Source organism: Mizuhopecten yessoensis, unplaced genomic scaffold (assembly GCF_002113885.1).
Source record: "Mizuhopecten yessoensis strain PY_sf001 unplaced genomic scaffold, ASM211388v2 scaffold10635, whole genome shotgun sequence".
Taxonomy (NCBI): Eukaryota; Metazoa; Mollusca; class Bivalvia; order Pectinida; family Pectinidae; genus Mizuhopecten; species Mizuhopecten yessoensis.
The window spans coordinates 1,654,404-1,675,861 of record NW_018408645.1 but is presented as its reverse complement, the minus strand read 5'-3'; the positions used below and the strand labels follow the sequence as shown (position 1 = coordinate 1,675,861).

Below are 21,458 nucleotides of genomic sequence, written 5' to 3'. Positions count from 1 at the left end.
TATACATATTGAATTACATTTTTCATGTTGATCGAATGTTATTACGTTGGGTCCCTGTAATATACCCGATGCTCTACTGCTGAGCTAAAGGGAAATTCCCTACAGCTGATGCTTGTGAGGCAACCTAATCAATGCACATCTTCTACACTTTTCCCCCTTTTTCCAATCGCCAACCCTGGTTCTTTGACTCCCAGCCAAGGGTTCTCCTACCTTGAACCTAAATAATCCACATCTTTTTATTTATTACAATGGTACATTTGTAATAAATAAAAAGATGTGGATTATTTAGGTTGCCTTACATGCGTCAGCTGTGGGTAATTTCCCTTTAGCTCAGCGGTAGAGCTTCTGGATGGAGAGCCAATGGTCGCAGGTTCGAGCCCCAGCGACGGCACTATCTTTATCACTATTCCTTGACCTATGCGATTAATACGTCGTCTGCACATATACTTGTCAAAATTAGAGTTACCTCCCCTTGGCAACACCTTTTTTGTGATATTTTTTCATGTTTCGTGTTTCATTCGATAATTTTAAGGCTACATGAAATTGAAATATATCGTTTTCTTTCCAAACAGTTGTTAAAATCTTGATAATCGATAAGAAAATTGAGTATTTCGCCTTTGTTTACTTTTACTTCCGCTTTGGGTTAGAGAGTAGGCTTGATGTTGCCATGTGACGTGACGCTGTTCTCGCTGACAACTCGGGAGCGAGTGTAGGGCTATAGATGTCGATAATTTTACTACCATGTAGCTCATTAAAAGGGATGTGTGTTTCAAAGTAGGATTAAAAGATACCTAGTAATTAAACGAAGGAACTATGGCAGAAAAGAAATATAACGGAGCTCCATTTGGCACACAGACAGCGAGGCAAGTATTAAATAAAAGAATTATTTTTATTGAAAGGTCCTGCATATTTACAAATCATATGCAGTATTTTATCAATATTATATCATTCTTATGGAAAATATACGCATTCATCTTTGTTTAGGTGTTAATATTCCATTAATGCGATACTTCCTGTTTTTTTAAATTAATAGAAGTGATGTGTGACAGTTTGTCCTTTAAACGTAGTCGACGTTATATTAAAGACGATTTTTACAGGTTCTTGCTTACAGTACAAGTATACGACAACCCGAAAAACCATTATTGCAATATGTCACGCTAAATGTTCTGTTGATAGTAATCTATCGAATACTATCTAATACCAAGGTTAATAATAGCTTGTAAATTACGGTTGATAAATTTAAGCTCTGGACATTTAAAAAAAACTTTTGTATTATTCAGCTGTTATTCCAATTACAGTTTGAAAAAATGTATCAATTTATAATCTAATGGAATTGAATACACAGTTGTAATTCAAATGTATCGTACACGTAATATACTCCAATCTCAACTAATAAAGGACGTTTAAGCTTCATGCAGTAGTTCTAAAGGAGTGTATGTATGATCCACACATATATTTTACCCCACTGTAATATTGATTTTAAAACAGGATTTACAATATGTGTATCTTTGATTTTGTTTTGTATTAATTGTTGAACCTTTTGTTTTTTCCAGGTTTGATGTATCAGGAGTTCATCCCAAAAGCAAATACCCTGGCACTTTCACAGAGATACCTTATGACAAAAAATCTATAGATGTATTGGTGAGTCATTAAAATCACATCTAGCTGCCAGGAGCATTTTTTGTCCTATTATTAGAATATTTAAAAAAATAAACTGGTTGATTGTTTTCAAAATACATATATAGCATGAAAATGGAAAATGAAATATCAAATTGTTCCGAACGGCATTTCCTTAAACAAGCATTGGGTCGTCAGTATACATGGTATATACCAAAGTACACTTGTAGAAAAACAATTTACTTGCATTGACGGCTCAGTCGACCATGAAACTGCAATATGCATTGAGATATATGGGTATTTTCAATTTGTATGTAATGCATTTACACTAACCAACCTCATAACTGTTTAACTTTTCCCTTCTTATACCTCTTCTTGTCAAAATGTTTGAAGGCTTTAACTGTTGAAGACTATGGTGACGTTGTTAACGTCACATCTTATGTATTATGACGTCGTATGGCATTTTCGTCACAGGGTGGCAAATTTGCCAGCACTAACGTTATATTCCACTTTGTACCCCAAGCATTGTTCTTTACCTCAACAGGGTCTGTGTTCCCAGCCACTCGTTAAGTATGATACCATACCATTTTAACACTACAGCACAGAAACTATAATATCTAACAAAGAGTGTCATTAGTCTTTACTTCAAGCAGGCAAATAAAAGCTCAGCGTATAGGCTAGGTAAACTTTATTTTCTCATGTAAAATCAACTGTAACTTATAGACAGGATTCAGTTTGTGAGCAGCTTGGGGCAGGCCCTACCATAGCTTTGCTTTAGTTAATTGATCATCATGTTCAAGGTCTGCTATTCAAAACCACTTAAATTTGATAGCAAGGTTAGACTAATTCTTTCATATTGTCTTTTCGAAAGTTTTCGTATTTTGTATCGTTTAACTTGTTGAAATCCTTCATCATCCATAATTGTTTGTCTTCAGCATGCAGAGATATATACATTTGCATTTTTGTAATTTGGAAAGATAATACAGTCAAAGTTGGATGTTTCAAACTTTGCAGGACTATCAGGAAAAATGAGAAGCATCAAGAGTTTGACTGAATCGACTCAGAATGTTGAACTTAAAACAAATTTGAGATCCTGTATATATATAGGTTGTACTGCATATGACTGAATGTGATTGTTAAGTGATGGAATACAAAGCAAAAAAAAAAATCTGTAAACATTGGATTAATACAACAAGAAAAAATGATACACTGTAATATCCATGATTTGGTGTTAAAATGACCCCCAGTGTTTTATTTCAACTTATTAGCTGTAATTTTCAATGTGTTCCTACCGATGGGACCTTGATTGTAGTTCTACTGTATGTGTATAATAAGAATTGGTAACATTCACTCACTGTACATTAGAACTACATTGTAGGTAAATTATCAAAATTGTTTAGCTTGCTGCTCAGATTTCCCTTGAAAAATACACTTTTACTAGTTATTGATTTCATTTTTGATATCATATGATAAAAAGAAACTACACGATGTTGAAAAATGAGATAATCCAACTAAATGTATTAATTGAAACAAGTTTATAAATAAATGAGGAACCGATTTATTTCCATTTAAATTCTTTCATCTATAATATATGTTGGCCCAGTAAAACATTTGTATATATAGGGGTTGTATGAAAATGAGATAATGAAAGATTTAAGTATATTTAAAATCACTGATAAACTTTGTAACTGAACTGTGTTTAAATTTGATATCTGAAAGTAATTTGACATGATAAATTGACACGTCAGGTTTTCAATATTCAATATCAAACTTGACAATGACTTTAACTTAAATGTCATCTGAGATTGAATTTGTCACAAAAACTTGTTGAGCGGTACTACAATAGTCTCCAGTTAAGATTTTATAAGTTTTCATTATACGCATATCAGCTTAGTCGGACACCCAAAAATGGCGTATATATACCGGGGTAGATTTATATATGATATTTTATGGAAAGATAACAGCTGGCAATTTTGTTGATAAATTAGAAAACTTAACAGTTAACACCTAAAATCGACAGATTGAAGATCCGATCCAGTCATGATATTAATTCAGTGCAAGGCCAAACTGGTCATGATATGAGTGACCAGGTAATGAAATGGTATAATACAAATAAAATAAAGACAGTTTATGTATGTAAAAGTTTGTCGTATCAATCACGCATTTTTATTTGCTGTCAGTCAGAAATCCCCATTTTTGTGTTATCATTGATAATTTTGGAGAAGAAGAAAATCAGTTTGCACGTTTCTGTTTTATAGAACCGACGACTAGGACCAGGATCATACAAGGTTGACAATGGAGGGTTCAGCTCGAAGTCTGTAGAAGAACGAGCATCAGGTCCAGGATGGTCTCGTGCCTACGAGGTAGAGAGAATGGCTGCCCTACCTCACCTTCTACATAAAGATCAATGGGAACTGAAGAAGATGCTGGTAGGCTCAGCAATTTTTGATAAATAATTTTAATAATAATTTACTATGTATAATTTTTTGCATAAAAGAAGGTTTAAACATGCTTAAATACGGTAATCACAAGCTCACTAAACCTGAAACATGGTGTGATTAAAGTATCAGTAAATAACTCTTACAACTTAGATACCCCTTGATCCACTTTACATATTTATATACCAAGTATAAGGCTGCAAATATACACATTTTCAGAAATGGTTAATATCAATTAATCACCATTCTGAGTAACCATCCATGTATTTTAAAATATTTTATTTAATGGAGTTCAAAAATGTCAATTCACTTGGGATTTAATTAAGGGATTGCCAGTCAACAATCCAGATAACAAAAACTACATTTAAAACCAAATGAACTGGTTGTTTCTGATGAAAACCTGATAAAGGTTTACAACAATCCTAGATTGTGAGTTAAGGGGTTATATTGCTCACTGAAACTCATTAGACACAATCAAATATCTACAATTTAATCAAATTTCACTGTGACGTGTTGGTAACTACCATTTTCATAGTCGTGAGAATACAGTAAACAAAGGTTTTGTATTGTTCTTTGTCATAAAGCATTAAACCAGAGCTGAACTAGAAGAGATCCTATAACATGCAATGTCAATTAAATGTTACAATAAAAACAGCATTGATCCCCTGCTGTCTCTGGACAAGTCTAAATACAACTTAAAGATCCTGTCAGCTTAACAAAATATACATCAGGTAGGAAATATGTAGTTTTGTCATAATTATTTTTACCAAAGATGAAAAAAATAATAATGAAATGAATATTTAAATCATATTCTGAAGAAATTGATTAAGAAATTTGACTGCTATGGAATTGTTCTTGTTTAAAGAATTTGTAAGCTAAAGGAATACTGATACATCAGGTAAAAGGTATATTAAATTTGTTTGGCAAGCAAATGTCAAAAAATGAATACTGGTAACAGTTATATTTAAATTGTGGGTTTTTTAAAATACATAAATGTTTATGTAAATTTTAATGTGATTAAGTGTTAGAGTCATCAGGTAAAGTAAAACCTTACTGTATTGACATCTGACCTCAAGGACATTTTGTGAAAACAGTAAAAACTGACTTGATGACACCTGACTTTAAGGACATTCTGTAATATCTGACTTTATTTATGTGAACACACTTTCTTTTTTTTTAACAAATATTTCGATAATTCCTTCTTAAAAATGTCTGTAGTCGGGTTTAACTGTAAATCTCTCCATTTAACTTACAGTATCACTTGAATGTGTGTTCAATGTTATGTTTAACACATGGACCGGGTTTTAAAAGTCTTGTTAGTTTTAAATGTTATGTTAAATACCTGGGCTTGGTTGTGCAAAGTCTGGTTAGTATAATGATTCATTAACAAAAATGTTCAGAATACTATTTTTAGAGAAATAGTTGAAAAATAAAAAGTGAAAGAAGCAATTATTTATGTCAAAACTTAAGCTATATTTTTGTATATATATATATAAAAATAAAAGAAAGCATGCTCTTGGAAAGATACCTAATTCAGGAAATCAAAGTATGATTGTTCTTTAAGATTTTTTTTATAAAAAAGCATACAGTTCTGAACTTACACACCACCTAGTGAAACATGTATCACATTCCCATGTTAAGGGAGAATCATAGAGCAACAGCAAGAGTTAAAAAGGACTCATAATTAGTAACATTCAAATGTTTGAAACTTATTTTCTGAACCTCTTTGGATATATAATATATTCATGACTGTACCCACCTTATTTTGCTTTTAACATATATATACTTAACACCTGGCAAGGTGTGTACACACAGATATTTGTTTGGTAGAAATTTATGCACACCCTGTTGTGGGACCTGATGTATACACATAGGTTAATCATTTGCCAGTAACATGATTATTTTTTATCAGAAAGGATATGTTGCTCCCACAGACCTAGTGGCGCTAGAAAGATTTAAAGATATACATGTAATTTCTTTAAGTAAATTATTGATTTGTCAATGTCTAGTCAAAGGTTAAAAAGTAAATTATTTCAATAAAATTAACCTCTGTACAGTTTTTCAGTTAATCAGGGTACCCTTTTAACATACTTATTTAAAGCATAGAACATACATTTTAATACATATATTGTGCCTAAAGGGAAATTTGAGAGTTTATAGTACCGTACATATGTAACATGCAGGCAGTCATCCATCTATCTACTGACCATGCTCGAGGTTGCTGAACTAGTGAGCGGGTCCTCAGGTTTATATACTGCATCACCAGAAAAGCTAGCTTGCCAGTAAGGCAGTATTTTCCCATCATATTCCTTAGCTGTTACACATATGTAATTTTTATATTCTGGTGATAATTGAAATATTCAGACTTAACCGAGGTAATTTGCAAGATTAACAATACAATGTACAATTGGTAATTTATACCATATGTCATTATTTGTCTATGCATAAAGAATTGATAGAAAATTCAGAGTATATATTTATTTATATGTTGAGTAAAATGAAATCATTGTTCTTGCTTCAGTATAGTGATTGTTGCTAAAGTTGTTGCAATAAACATGGCAGCTTGTCGCTCTTTGATACATGTTGTGGAAAAGTATTTTTATTGCCACAATCATACTGCCACACTCTAGTGCCTACCTCATGATTACCGCTAAAACAATTATGTCTACAAAATTGAAATACTTAGGACCTGTTTGTTTCACCCATATAGTTACTAGCTAAACGAGGCTGACCTCTTAATAATAGACATTCTTTATGGGCTAATCTTCCACATGGTCCTCAAAAATTACCTCTTTGATTCTGGTCAAGTCAGGTTTATCAACAATGACTAATCTGACCAATTTATCTAGTCCTCCTTGATGTCGGTAAAGACAGGTTTACAAGCCTTGCTAAATCCGACCAACTATCTTGTTGGACTGCATGACAGGTTTACTAAGTAACACTGTCTAATCTGACCAAGCCAACTTATCTAGGGTCCCTCTTGATGTCGGTAAAGACAACTTTATTCACACTGTTTAATCCAACTAATTTTAATGCCTATTAACTCAGGTTCCACTGTGTGTGTCAGTGTATCTTTAACTTAAACAAAAAATCTACTTCTAGATAAACGGAGAATTAAGATATCAAAGTTAGTAATCTAGGTCAACTGTACCTTGATATACAAACAATGAATTCTATTGGTTTGACAATGGTCTGGTTGACCTGAAGTATTCTAGGGATATCTTAGTTTGTTTGCCCAGCCATATACTAAAGTCAGTGTTTGAAGTGTCCGGTACACATTGTCTAAGTGCTGTGGTCTTAAATGTACAGGATTATAAATATTCCGAAGGCAAGTCGGGTATCATGGCCTGGAGGTGACAGGTATATAAAATGTAAATCAAGACATAACAATTTATCTAGTGTGTTTATATCTCCTTCATCTTCAGATATCAGATAAGTGGGTTAAGAGTGTTAAGAGTGTTGGGCAAATTCATTGCTTTCAAAATTTTTGAATTTTTAAACTTTTCACCAACCCTTCCCTTCAGAAAATCAACTTTGAAACAATGGCTTCCCTGACAGATTATTTTAAAGTTTTATATATAGAATGTGAACATTTGAAATGTGTTATCTTGAATTAAACAGTTTTGATTCAGAATTTTATTAATATAATGATACATGTAACATGCTAATATCATAGTGCAGTGTGAAGGCAATTGATCTGGGTTTCTTTATAGTAGGAATTAACACACACACACACAAAGTCCCCGAATACATGTAGGGATTCGTGATCAGGAGGGAGTTGTCATAATCCCCAATGTCGGGTTCATTGTTGAAATATATTGGGTACATCACTCTTAATTGTCTTTTATTATCACCTTGATCGAGAATTTATCATTATACAGAGTGTTACTTCAGTTTAGACTATAACTGACCCAATATAGACCAAACTTACCAGATTAATATTATATAGACAGTAAAACAATCCATATACCAAAACCATTGAATACCAGTGACGCGGTACAGCCCTGCCTGAGACTGCAGTGTCGTCTGTATTTCCTGTGTTAAACTTATATGTTTATCTAGGACACTTTGTATAGCCTATAACAAAGTTTACAGATATGTAATGATGATAAATGGGATTACGCTCTCAATGTTTGCGGAGTACAGCTTTATTCAATCACAAAGCTGGTATTGATCAATTGAACCAAGCTACTCTGGCTGAAGGGTCGAGTCAATCAACTTGATCCTGGGACAACACAACTGTGCCAGTAGGTTGTGTTTGTTGATACTAAGAAGGATGGTTGCCATCCGTTTGTGGCGGGCCAGGTGAATGTGGTATGTGTACCCGGGGGTAAATCAATTATTGAGTATAATAGTTGCCGAGTGTGAAGATGATACACATTAAATACAGAGTACGGCCATACACATACACAGCTAACACACCTGACCAAGAATACATTTAACAGATTCCTGTAAAGCATAAAATTTAGTATATGCTTATGGCACTCAAAGAAATTGTCATGACTTACCTGTAATTTTGACAATCAATTCTTACAAAATCTAATTTCATTTCCAAGTGGGTCTTTAAACTCATTCACCACCAAGTTTCATAATGAACTATTCCAACCTTTGGATTGGACGAGTTCAAATGTGTCTTCAGGGGAGAATGAGTTAAATATTGAAATCTGCAGAAAAAGAAATAAGATATTTTAGTATTAATGAACACAGGAAATTGTAATTTCAGTATATGCATGATTGCATTCATATTTTGATTATATTCAGACAGTATCATAATAAGTTGATTTCCAAAACTCAACTCTCAGCAATTGATTAGCAATCTAAGCTACACAAGAAATAAGTACTGTATGTGTGGTAACAAGAACTCCTCCTCTGATAAGAATGACCCTTGCCCAAATAAGCACCATCCTCCATTAATAACTTCTCCCAAATGATCAAATATAAGCAAAGTAAGTAACCACCATCCACTAATAATCGTCCCTCCCAAAATAAAAAAAACATTTCCCCCAAAAAGCACTCCTTCAAAAATTAGAAATTCAGTATATGATTGCATTCATGTTTTAAATATATTTATACTCTATCATAAAAGTTAATTTCGAAAATTTAACTTTCGTCAATGGCAGTTGTTCAATAAGCATCTCTGCTCCAACAAGCAGCCCCTCCTCCAATAATCCCCACACAAAAATAAGCAGCCCTCCTCCAATAATCCCTCACAACAATAAGCAGCCATCCTCCAATAATCCCTCACAACAATAAGCAGCCCTCCTCCAATAATCCCCACACAACAATAAGCAGCCCTCTACCCAGCAGGTTTTAATTATATCTACAATAATCTCTACGAAAGAAAAAAAAGAAAACACCGCTGTAATGTTCACTATGAAAATTAACTTTTATAGAAAAATTTCATCTTGTTATAAAAAACTCTGACCAGGTAAATGCACTCCAAAGCAAGGGTTGTACAAGTCCACTAGCTCATTACCAAGGGCTGCTCGATTATATGTTAATTGGGGCTGTAGTGAACATTATTTACTATGCATATATAGATCTGGCTAGTAGATTTTTCAAAATCGGCCAGCAGGCTTTTACTTTAAATATGAAATTGCACAACCCTGACAGCACTATGTAAGTTTGTTGATTTGAACTTCTCAAATGCAATATACATATATATCAGAACTAGGTCACCTGGGCTGATACCTAATCTGACAGTGGTAACATATGCTTACCTTTACTTGCCAGATCGGTGTTGCCCATCCAAACACCCTCCATTAAATCAAATTTGGCAAATTTTGAGTTGAATGAAATATTCAGTTTGGGATTATTAAGCCTTTTTGGGCAATAAATTATACCAAAATGTAAATGTAAAAATAAGTATCCAATTTATGAGCCACAAATTAAGGAAAAACTTGACATGGGAATTACTCTAAGCCAGAAAAAGTCCTCTTGATTGCTTAGATCTTTAAGGGAGAATACTCAAAGTAAAAACAAATCCGAGTGGAACTCTCCTTTGTGATTATAACTGATGCATTGGTACGTACGTACCCGCTACCTTAAGTTTGTGGCTGTTTGTTGATGACTTTCTTATTTTCATTTAAGGCAAGGAAACTTGGTCCTGGTTCATACGATATCAAAGATTTCCTGCAGAATGGTGATGAAAAACCAAGGAGCTACCGGGGTATCTGTCAGACCCTGTCATATCGTTTCAAGGATCAGTCTGTGGTATGTACCCTCCAAACCCTCCTCTTATATCAGTAGAAGTAGTAGATTTATCACCTGGTAAGTCTCCCAGTGGTACTACCAGACAGGGTATAGGATACACTCAGTCATTCCATCAGACAGGGTATAGGATACACTCAGTCATTCAACCAGACAGGGTATAGGATACACTCAGTCATGCCATCAGACAGGGTATAGGATACACTCGGTCATTCCATCAGACAGGGTATAGGATCCACCCAGTCATTCCATCAGACAGGGTATAGGACCCACTCCGTCATTCCACCAGTCAGGGTATAGGATACACTCAGTCATTCTATCAGACAGGGTATAGGATACACTCAGTCATGCCATCAGACAGGGTATAGGATACACTCACTCATTCCATCAGACAGGGTATAGGATACTCTCAGTAATTCCACCAGACAGGGTATAGGATACACTCAGTAATTCCATCAGACAGGGTATAGGATACACTCACTCATTCCATCAGACAGGGTATAGGATACTCTCAGTAATTCCACCAGACAGGGTATAGGATACACTCAGTCATTCCATCAGACAGTCCACTTGTCTCTTTGTCTTGTGTAATCTCATATACTTGCAGTCAACTGCATTTGCCAAAGTTTGTATCTGTCTATGTGAGTAACTTTTTTGGAAGGCGGAGTGTCATATACTGAAGTTGGGTTTCATGCCCACCTGGTTGTATATATTCTAGGTCACAGGGTAAAATTTGTCAAAACACTAAGACATTTTCTACTGAGTGACAGAATGACCTTGAGTCATGTTATTTGGCCAGGTATTTGATTGCATGGAGTGCAGCATAAAGTATGCAGAAAGTAATATACTTGACCTTTATTCAGGATCATAGGGGTAAAATGATTTAAAACACTCAAACAATTTCTTTTGCATGACCAAAAGGTCTAGAGTCATAAAATTTGCCATGTAGTTTGCTGACATGGAGTGCTACAAAATTTGAGGGAAAAAAATAATTGACCTATATTAATATCATACAGGTCAAAAGTCCAACATAACTTCTTTTGTATAACAGAAAGACCTTGATTCGTAATATTTGGCCAAAAGCTTGATTGTATTTAGTGCTACAGAGTTTGTAAAAAATGACCTTGAACTATATTCAAGGTCATAGGGGTCCAATTTGTTCAACCATTAAATGACTTCTTTTGAATAACAGAAAGACCTAGTCATGATATTTAGCCAGCTTCATGCATGGTGTGCTACAAAGTTCAAGAAAAGAAAGGACCTGACCTATATTCAAGGTCATAGGGGCCAAATTTGTTAAAACACTTAATTACTTCTCTGGGAAATAAAAATGCCTAGATTCATGATATTTGGTCAGTAGCTCGGTAGCTTGGAGTCTACAAAGTTTGTGAAAAAAATAACCTTGACATATATTTAAGGTCACTTCATAAGGGTTTGATTTGTCAAAATACTCTGATGACTTTCTCTAAAGAACCAAAAAGATTAGGATAATGATAACTTGATAGTAGGTTGTAGGCATGAAGTGCTAGCAAGTTTAAAAAGAAAGGTCACATTCATCCGGTGAGCCCCTTGGGCCTCTTTCTTTTATATCAAATTTTGCCAAAACGTTGTGGACTAGGGATTGCTCACAATAGTTTGCCTTGTTATCAGAAAATTTTGAGGTGGTTAGTACTATCCGTCAATTATATAAACCTGAGGTCTTTATAAATATTATAGACATGGAATTGTTTCTTCCATATATTTGATTTTCTGTGTGTTTTTTGGTTACCAGGACAACACCCCAGGGCCTGGAACATATGGAGATGGTGGTGTGCCACATGCAGCCATTATCCAGAAGGAAAAGAAATCAGCCAGTACAATTGGCATGTTGGATGCTGGGTCGTCCACGCCAAGAAACCTTCCCACTGTGGTAAAAATAACTATTCATTCACACAGCAAAACCTCATCATGACATATAGATATTTTTCTCTAACCAAGACCACCACCCTGTAAGATACTACCTCATCCATCCAAAACCACTTTAGTAAATATGTCTGTTATTCCATACCTAGACCCTTCCCTTTGTCAATATATATCTTATTCCATATCTAGACCCTTCAAATATATCTGTTATTCCATACCTAGATCCTTCCCTTGGTCAATATATCTCTTATTCCATACCTCGACCCTTCAAATATATCTGTTATTCAATACCTACACCCTTCAAATATATCTGTTATTCAATACCTAGACCCTTAAAATATATCTGTTATTCAATACCTAGACCCTTCAAATATATCTGTTATTAAATACCTAGACCCTTCAAATATATCTGTTATTAAATACCTAGACCCTTCCCTTGGTCAATATTATTCAATTATAGCCTTTGGCTGAGGTCGATACCTGGATTTATCGACCCGAGAAAAGATATATTAACAGAGGACGCAGTCCGAGGTCAATCGAAGTCAAAGGCTACAATTGTTTTATTATTTTCAAAACAGTAATATTAGCAATCTGGAAAAAAAATCACCGCAAAAATCTACGGAAGCGGGACGATGTGTTTGTTTGGAGTCGCGTCATAATTCTATTTTTAGAAACACCCAGTCCTTCAACAAAAATCACGCGCTACAAGTCAATATCGGTTTTTATCGGTGGACACGTGATGCATTCCTGGCCAATCAGTTGTCGGGAATAATATGAAAAAATAATAACATCTATTGTTCCATACCTAGACCCTTGCCTTGGTCAATATCATCTCTTATTCAATACCTAGACCCTTCCCTTGGTTAATATACCTCTTAAGTCATATTCCATACCTTGACCCTTACCTCTGTGGTGAATCTATTTATTCACACGTAGAAACCTTACTATGATAAATATATCTCTTCATCCTCACCTATAGACCCTTTCTTCTGTGGTAAGTATACCTCTTCATCTCCACAGAGGAAATGTGCAATGAAGCCAGTCAGGATTCCAACCCAGAACTTCTGAACTCTAGATCAAAGCTCTAATCGTTTGAGCTATGCCTTATCACCGGTCCCATTTCAAAATAAAATTCTTCATTAACACAAATAAACTTTCTGCAGTAAATGCATCCCTTCATCCATGAAAATTAATTTGCTACAACTTTGTATTTTTAACTTTCATGCTCAACTATTTCTTCTCTCCAAAAGGCTTAATCATTAATGTTAACAAGCTCAGAGGAGATCTAGAATATAATTATACTTTAATATCTGAAAATCTCACACACACAGATTTTAACTATAATCAATATTGTACCCTTAGTTCCTAAATTGCTGGATTTATCTAGCCCCAACAAACTGCATAACTCACTCTTTAGCTTGAGTTTTAGTTCAACATTTTCAATTTCAAATATTGACAGGGCTCTGAGCTGGGACCTGGTACATACAACTTTAAGAGTTTCGCAGAGGAGCGAGTAAACAAGGTTACAAGTCTACGTGGACCTTACGACTTGTTTTCTGGTGACAGAAACAAACCAATCACAGTAGGACATCTAGCAGCACCAGTAAGTATAGTTTCATGTCTTTTATCAACCAGTATTGTATCTAAGTCCACCATTATAGTACCTAAGTAAGCTGAATTTCAGAAATTTTCAAACTATTTGCAATATAAAGTTTCATGTTTGGTAATGCTGCTGAAACGTTTCTTTCATAGTGAGTCATGAAAACCTGTGTGACTTAGTTTGTGGCAATTTCATAATTTCAAATTATTCTAGAAATTAAAATCTACAATGGCATTGATATGAAACTTAAATTGGAATATGTCACTGTCTTTTTAGCTCACCTGCCCGAAGGGCAAGTGAGCTTATGCCATGGTGCGGCGTCCGTCATCCGTCCGTCGTCCGTCTGTCCGGCGTCCTCTTTCAAGGTCACTGGGGTCAGATGTCTTAAAATCTTCAAACGACTTCTTCTCGATAACCAAAAGGCCCAGGGTACTGATATTGGGCCTGTAGCATGCTGGGATGAAGGGCTACCAAGTTTGTTTAAATGAATGACCTTGACCCAGTTTCAAGGTCACAGGGGTCAAATGTCGTAAAATCTTCGAACGATTTCTTCTCAATAACCAAAAGGCCAAGGGTACTGATATTGGGCCTGTAGCATGCTGGGATGAAGGACTACAAAATTTTTTAAATGAATGACCTTGACCAACTTTCAAGGTCCCAGGGGTCAAATGTCTTAAAATCTTCAAACAACTTCTTCTCAATAACCAAAAGGCCCAGGGTACTGAAATTGGGCCTGTAGCATGCTGGGATGAAGGACTACCAAGTTTGTTCAAATGAATTCCCTTGACCTACTTTCAAGGTATTTCACACCTAATGTCCTTGTTCGACATTCAAGGTCACAGGCATCATGTTTAAATCTTTTAATAGGTTCTTATGAATCAAACACTGATATTCTGACTGTAGCTGTTACTTTTAGTCCACTTTTACGATTACAAGTGTGGGATTAATACCAGGTGAGTGATGCAGGCCCATTGGGCCTCTTGTTTCAAATCACCTGACCCAAAAATTCACATGAACTATTGTAATTCCATGACGTCCATCTTCTGTCCATAAATGTTCTTTATCCACTTCCTCTAAAGAACTATACAGCTGATTACAACCAAATCGGGTAGGAAATCCCAATAAGTGTTTTCAGTTGATTTAGATCTGCAAAAGTAAAGGGACTGGTCTCTTCCATGTGCCCTTCGGGTTCCTCGCTGGATGGACCTAGAGAGACACAAGACCTTCTTTAAGGAATGTTTATTGGCAGGAACAAATTAGTCACGTGATACAATATATAATCATCAATAGGCAATTTACACTGTAAATCATTTTAATTAAACCCTAGAAAGCACAACTGACCATCATGTTTAGATTACAATCACCAGTACAAGTGTAACTTGTAGAACTCCTTAGTTACCAGGCGAAGCCTTAGGCTACAACTATCTATCCAGTACACGACCAGATAACATCAGCCCTCAAAATAAACACCATTAACAAAGTGTAACTAATCCGGAACTAGTGTTACTACATTACCACTTCATAACAATAACTATCAATATAACTGAGTGCTATAGGGTCATGCCCCTTAAAATATCTCATATATTGTACCATAGGAATTAATTATAACTAAGATGTAACTAAATGTTACTAAGTGTAACTTCATGTTACTAAACATATCTACATCCACATACTTTCATGACTGATCATTGTCATTGCAATTAGTATTAGAAGAATAATAATTAGATCTATCTAACCGTTACTTTCACTTTTGATTTGCTCGATGTTCACATGAACTATGGGTGCAGCCAAATTGTTTGGTGCACAGCATTATGGGTCCACAGCTACTATATATATATATATATAGCCAATACGCTTAATTTTGTACGAAAAGTTTCTAAACACTATCAATGTGCTAAAATGTACAAAACTAATGTTATTTTACAAGTCGACAACTATGTTTTCCAATAAACATAAGGATTTGTAACAGAACATGTCTTAAACTATCAATCGGATCGTACTGAGCTAATGCTGGCTACGGAGCAGGCTGCAGTCATCTCATTCATTTCACAAATACTTCAAAATCTTTCATTTACATGCAATGTCACAAAGCCCAAATTGAACAAATGATTAATGGTTATAATATCTACAGTCGGGCCAACAATGCTTTGCAAAAATCGACTCTAAATGGCACTTACCTAGAGAGAGACACAACAAGACCTTCTGTAAGGAATGTTTATTGGCAGGAACAAATTAGACAATCATTGCGAGTTATCTCCCCTAGTACCACAATATGCCTCTGTTGGAACAATATTTGATTACACATACATATAATAAAAATGGGGGTACCTGATTTATACAGTGTTATAGTAGCACCCTAAGTAAATGACGTATCAGTTTGCAAAGGAAAAACAATTGTTCATAAACAGGGTAGTTAGGGGCACTTTGAAATATATTGTGCATATTTGAACGTTTCTAACCCTCATACATATTTTTTTCTGGAGATCAGAAATGCCTACAGTTGGGGTATTTGCATGGCAAGTCACTTCCTGGCTAATACTGGGTCATAGATTGCACCTGTTACAAAATCATTCTTAACAGATTCTCTGAAACAACAAATTAAGGCTTAGAGTCACGATAAATAGTAAGGAGATTGCTTGCAAAAGGCAATACAAAATTTAGGAAAAGGAATTACCTTGACATGTATATACAAGTCCACAGGGGCCAAATCCAACACTCTAATAGCTTTCTCTGAAGAACCAAAGGCTAAGAATTATGATGTATGGCCAATAGTTTGCTGGCATGAAATTCTTAGTTTTGGAAAAAAAATACTTTCAAAATGTGGCCTGTAGCTTGCTGGCATGGAGTGCTACAAAGTCTGTGAAAGGAAATGACTTTGACCCATGTTTAATGTTACAAGAGTAAAAATACTGACATGACTTCTTCAGAAGAACAAAAATGTCTAGTCATATATAATATGGTCTGTACCATGCAGTCATGTAATGCTTCAAACTTAGCAAAAAGAAATGTTGACTTGACCAAAATGCTAGGTCATATGGGTAAAGTTTGTTAAAACACTCAAATTACTTCTTTAAGAACTTAAAGGCATAGAGTCATATTTAGTCTGGAAGTATCTTGTTGAAATAAAGTGCTATAAAATTGTCAAAAGATTGGTCACTTGAATAAGGCAAATGTCTTAGGCCCATTAGGCCTCTTATTTGACATCTTTGCTAGCCAAGTGTTCGCTTCGTATACAGTGGAGTGTATACAAAGCGAACGCTTGGCTAGCGAAGATGCAAAGACATTGCACTGTATTATCATGAAGCTAAATTCTAATGTATTCTGTTTCAGAAACTAGCCAATCTGGGACCAGGTCAATATGATTTACAATCTTTTGTGGATGATCTTAAGACAGTTCACAGGAAACGCCAGGGCAAGTTTGGTAAGGTGAAACAACCGCCTACTAAGGCTACAGAGAGGATATTCTGTCACACCCTACAACAGTGTCCAAAGGAAGAGGTGAGCTATCCTTGTGAGAAATCACCAGTAGTTTGTGAGAAATCACCAGCAGTATTGTTTTTCCTCATTTTATGTACTGTTCAACTGTCTGGAGTGAACCTAGCAACAAATTATATATAGATAGGATTTTAAAATTACAGAAAAGAGTAGCCAGGATATTGTTAAATGTTACAGATATTCTTACTCCCTCTTTGAAAAATTTAAATGGATGCCAATAGCAGACTTTAACGTTTTTAAAAAAAATGGTTCTTTGTTAAAGAATTTTACATTGTGAATCACCAGGTATTTGGTACTTTGTTGGGAATCATTGGTAGTTTGTTAGGAATCATTGGTAGTTTGCTGGGAATCATTGGTAGTTTGTTAGCAATCATTGGTACTTTGTGAGGAATCATTGGTACTTTGTTAGGAATCATTGGTAGTTTGTTAGGAATCATTGGTACTTTGTGAGGAATCATTGGTACTTTGTTGGTAATCATTGGTAGTTTGTTAGGAATCATTGGTAGTTTGTTGGGAATCATTGGTAGTTTGTTGGTAATCATTGGTAGTTTGTTGGTAATCATTGATAGTTTGTTAGGAATCATTGGTAGTTTGCTGGGAATCATTGGTAGTTTGTTAGCAATCATTGGTACTTTGTGAGGAATCATTGGTACTTTGTTAGGAATCATTGGTAGTTTGTTAGGAATCATTGGTACTTTGTTAGGAATCATTGAAACTGTTAGGAAGCATTGGTACTTTGTTAGGAATCATTGGTAGTTTGCTGGGAATCATTGGTAATTTGTTGGTAATCATTGGTAGTTTGCTTGGAATCAGTAGTAGTTTGCTGGGAATCATTGGTAGTTTGTTGGGAATCATTGGTAGTTTGCTGGGAATTATTGGTAGTTTGTTGGGAATCATTGGTAGTTTGTGGGGAATCATTGGTAGTTTGTGGGGAATCATTGGTAGTTTGCTGGGAATCATTGGTTGTTTGCTGGGAATCATTGATAGTTTGTTGGGAATCATTGGTAGTTTGTTGGGAATCATTGGTAGTTTGCTGGGAATCATTGGTAGTTTGATGGGAATCATTGGTAGTTTGCTAGGAATCATTGGTTGTTTGCTGGGAATCATTGGTAGTTTGTTGGGAATCATTGGTAGTTTGTTGGGAATCATTGCTAGTTTGTGGGGAATCATTGCTAGTTTGTGGGGAATCATTGGTAGTTTTTTGGGAATCATTGGTAGTTTGCTGGGAATCATTGGTAGTTTGTTGGGAATCATTGGTAGTTGCTGGGAATCATTGGTAGTTTGATGGGAATCATTGGTAGTTTGCTGGGAATCATTGGTTGTTTGCTGGGAATCATTGGTAGTTTGTTGGGAATCATTGGTAGTTTGTGGGGAATCATTGCTAGTTTGTGGGGAATCATTGGTAGTTTTTTGGGAATCATTTGTAGTTTGCTGGGAATCATTGGTAGTTTGTTGGGAATCATTGGTAGTTTGTTGGGAATCATTGGTAGTTTGTTGGGAATCATTGGTAGTTTGCTGGGAATTACTGGTAGTTTGTTAGGAATCATTGGTAGTTTGCTGGGAATCATTGGTAGTTTGCTGGGAATCATTGGTAGTTTGCTGGGAATCATTGGTAGTTTGTTGGGAATCATTGGTAGTTTGCTGGGAATCATTGGTAGTTTGTTAGGAATCATTGGTAGTTTGCTGGGAATCATTGGTAGTTTGCTAGTTTGCTGGGAATCATTGGTAGTTTTAGGGAGATTTGATTAGTTGCATTGTTGTCTCTTTTTTCGATGAATCCGTAAAAAAAAGGAATTAACAAGATTTCAGGAATATTATATATTTTGCTGGCGCTTGAATCAATTAGCCCCTTACCGTATAGGGAAATACAGACTGTATAGACTTGAACTTTTTACTCATTAATACATTCTGAAGTATTTAAAGTACAGCCTTAATTGCTGTCAACATAAAGGGTTGTAATTTTCCCTCTTTGACTTTTAGTCATTCCCTGGACCTGGGAGTTACGAGCCGGTAGAGCTGTCCAAACCTGGGTCAAAGAATGCACCAGGATTCTTATCAACTGCACAGAGGAATGACAAGATGTCACAACGATTCTTCACCAGGAACTTTGTAAGTTAGAGTTTCTGTGGATTTATACCTAAGACACTGGTGGAGTAACTAATAAGGGCCTATAATGCTGTCCACAAACTCATAGTTAACACCCTCTAGTTTCTGTGGATTTATACCCAAGATATACTAATGGAGTAATTTCTAGGCACTGGTATTATTGTCCTAAAATTTGTAATCAACACTCCATTGTTTCTGTCAGTTATACCTAGCTAGAGTACACTGGTGGACTAACTTCTGGACAACTGTAATGATGTCAATAGACTCCTAACTAGCAACCTGTAGTTACTGTGCATTACCGGTACTCATATTTTGTGTGATACTTGTGATATCTATCTTCATGTGAATTGTTAAAAATCAGTTGTTAATTTAAATATCATGTAAACATAAATAAATATGTGTACTTGACCTAATATTTTAACAAATGAGTTATTGTTAGCAACCCCCACTTCTTTCCTCACTGGCACCTCCTTCTCAAATAGGAAGTTTGTGGATTAATTGGTAGGGAACATCTGTTTTATTTGTGTGTAAGGTTGGTTGGTTACTAGGATAAAAAAAAAATTAATGATGGAAAGGTAGGTATAGCTCTACTGGGTGTAAGAAAATGTTATATCAATTAGTTTATTTGTGACAATCAATGAATTAGCACTGTGCATCTTCATTTAAACCATTCTTTGCATTGTAGAATCCTGTTGGACCAGGCCGGTATGACATTCAGAAGTGGGAAGAGGCACAGCACAGGAACGGCAATGACAGTGTGTTCAAGTCACGAACGGGCAAACTCAATGCAGCCATGGAAAAATTCCTCAAGTAAGCTGAGTTAATTTGATGATGTGCAGAAATATTCAGTCAACTTTTTTACCTTCAAAGTGTATATACATGACATTACCTTATTCGCATTCAAATAGCTTTGTTTTTTAGCGGAGGTGAAGGAACTTTCATTTTATTTTGTGAAAGGAGTGGTTCTTGGTAGTATTGTGTATATTTCCTTCAAACTTTACAGATTTATTATAGTAAATATAATTAATATATGGTTGGTGATCTTTCAGTAATAAAATATATTATGGGTGAAAGGCGCTTATTCATTTTCTGATGCAGTACAGTAAATTAAGTATATATTACATACAGATTTATTTTATATTTCAAATCATCCTTTGTGATAACTTATGGCTTGGTTGAATTTATTGGTGGAAGGTTATATTTATATCAAAGCTTGATATCATTATCGCTAGAATTCATAGCAACTAACATTTGTCTACAGGGAGCGAGTTCGGCCCAAGGATGTGCGGTTAGAAGACAGAGTATTTATAGTAACACCTGAACCCCCAGCAGGTTACATGTTACGATCAAAAGAACAGATGCAATTTGCCGCACGGAAAGCAGCTACTGTGGTATAAATCACTCCAACATAGACATTCGGTGCACGCACGAGGCTACATGTAGAGCTAGCCTTTCTTGTTCCTAGCATTTTTTTAACGTCTACCTTATCGCATGCACTTTGTTGGAGTTTTGTGAACCAGGAGTATTATTGTTTTACTAGTTATAGTAAATGAACAGTTGTTGAGCGTCCAAATGTAACTTAATTTAGAAGTAAAAGTTGGCATAATATCTGGAAGAAATTGTCAAGACATTCAAGTGAGTTGGCATTAAATTTAATAATTTTGTGATTATTTTTTTTGTCAAGTCTCAATTGCATGTGGGATATATTTTTGAATGCAGTGCATACTAATATATATGATTGTGTATGAAGTAATTGATCAAGTATAAAGGATTATAGGTATGGTAACAAAAATGATTGATGGAAGCATCCGATACATTAAACTTTCATTTGATCTGCTTTCAAATTGTATTTCATTTCATAGTTCATTATAAATATATATATATATTTTTTAGATAAAGCATATTACTATTACATTTTTATTGATTTTTGTTAATACAGTATACCTATTTGATTTACACATTTAATGTTTACGAACAGAAAATGTTATGTCACAGGTGTGTGCAAGTGTAGCTGTGCAAGAAAGTATTCATTGAAAAACATTGTTAATCTTGTGAACGTTATGTTTTATTTCATTATGTATTCTTATGAG

At 35.1% G+C, this 21,458-nt stretch overlaps 1 protein-coding gene across 1 annotated transcript; it reads left to right on the top strand.

Annotated features, from left to right (window-relative positions):
• Positions 1 to 667: 667 nt before the first annotated feature.
• LOC110461578 (lymphocyte expansion molecule-like) lies at positions 668 to 21,217 on the top strand. The gene is made up of 10 exons (XM_021515106.1): positions 668 to 863; positions 1,554 to 1,641; positions 3,876 to 4,046; positions 10,146 to 10,268; positions 12,037 to 12,174; positions 13,627 to 13,770; positions 17,098 to 17,265; positions 19,243 to 19,371; positions 20,054 to 20,178; positions 20,630 to 21,217. The coding sequence occupies exons 1-10, from the start codon at positions 814 to 816 to the stop codon at positions 20,763 to 20,765; spliced, it is 1,272 nt and encodes a 423-aa protein (XP_021370781.1). The 5' UTR covers positions 668 to 813; the 3' UTR covers positions 20,766 to 21,217.
• Positions 21,218 to 21,458: the final 241 nt, after the last annotated feature.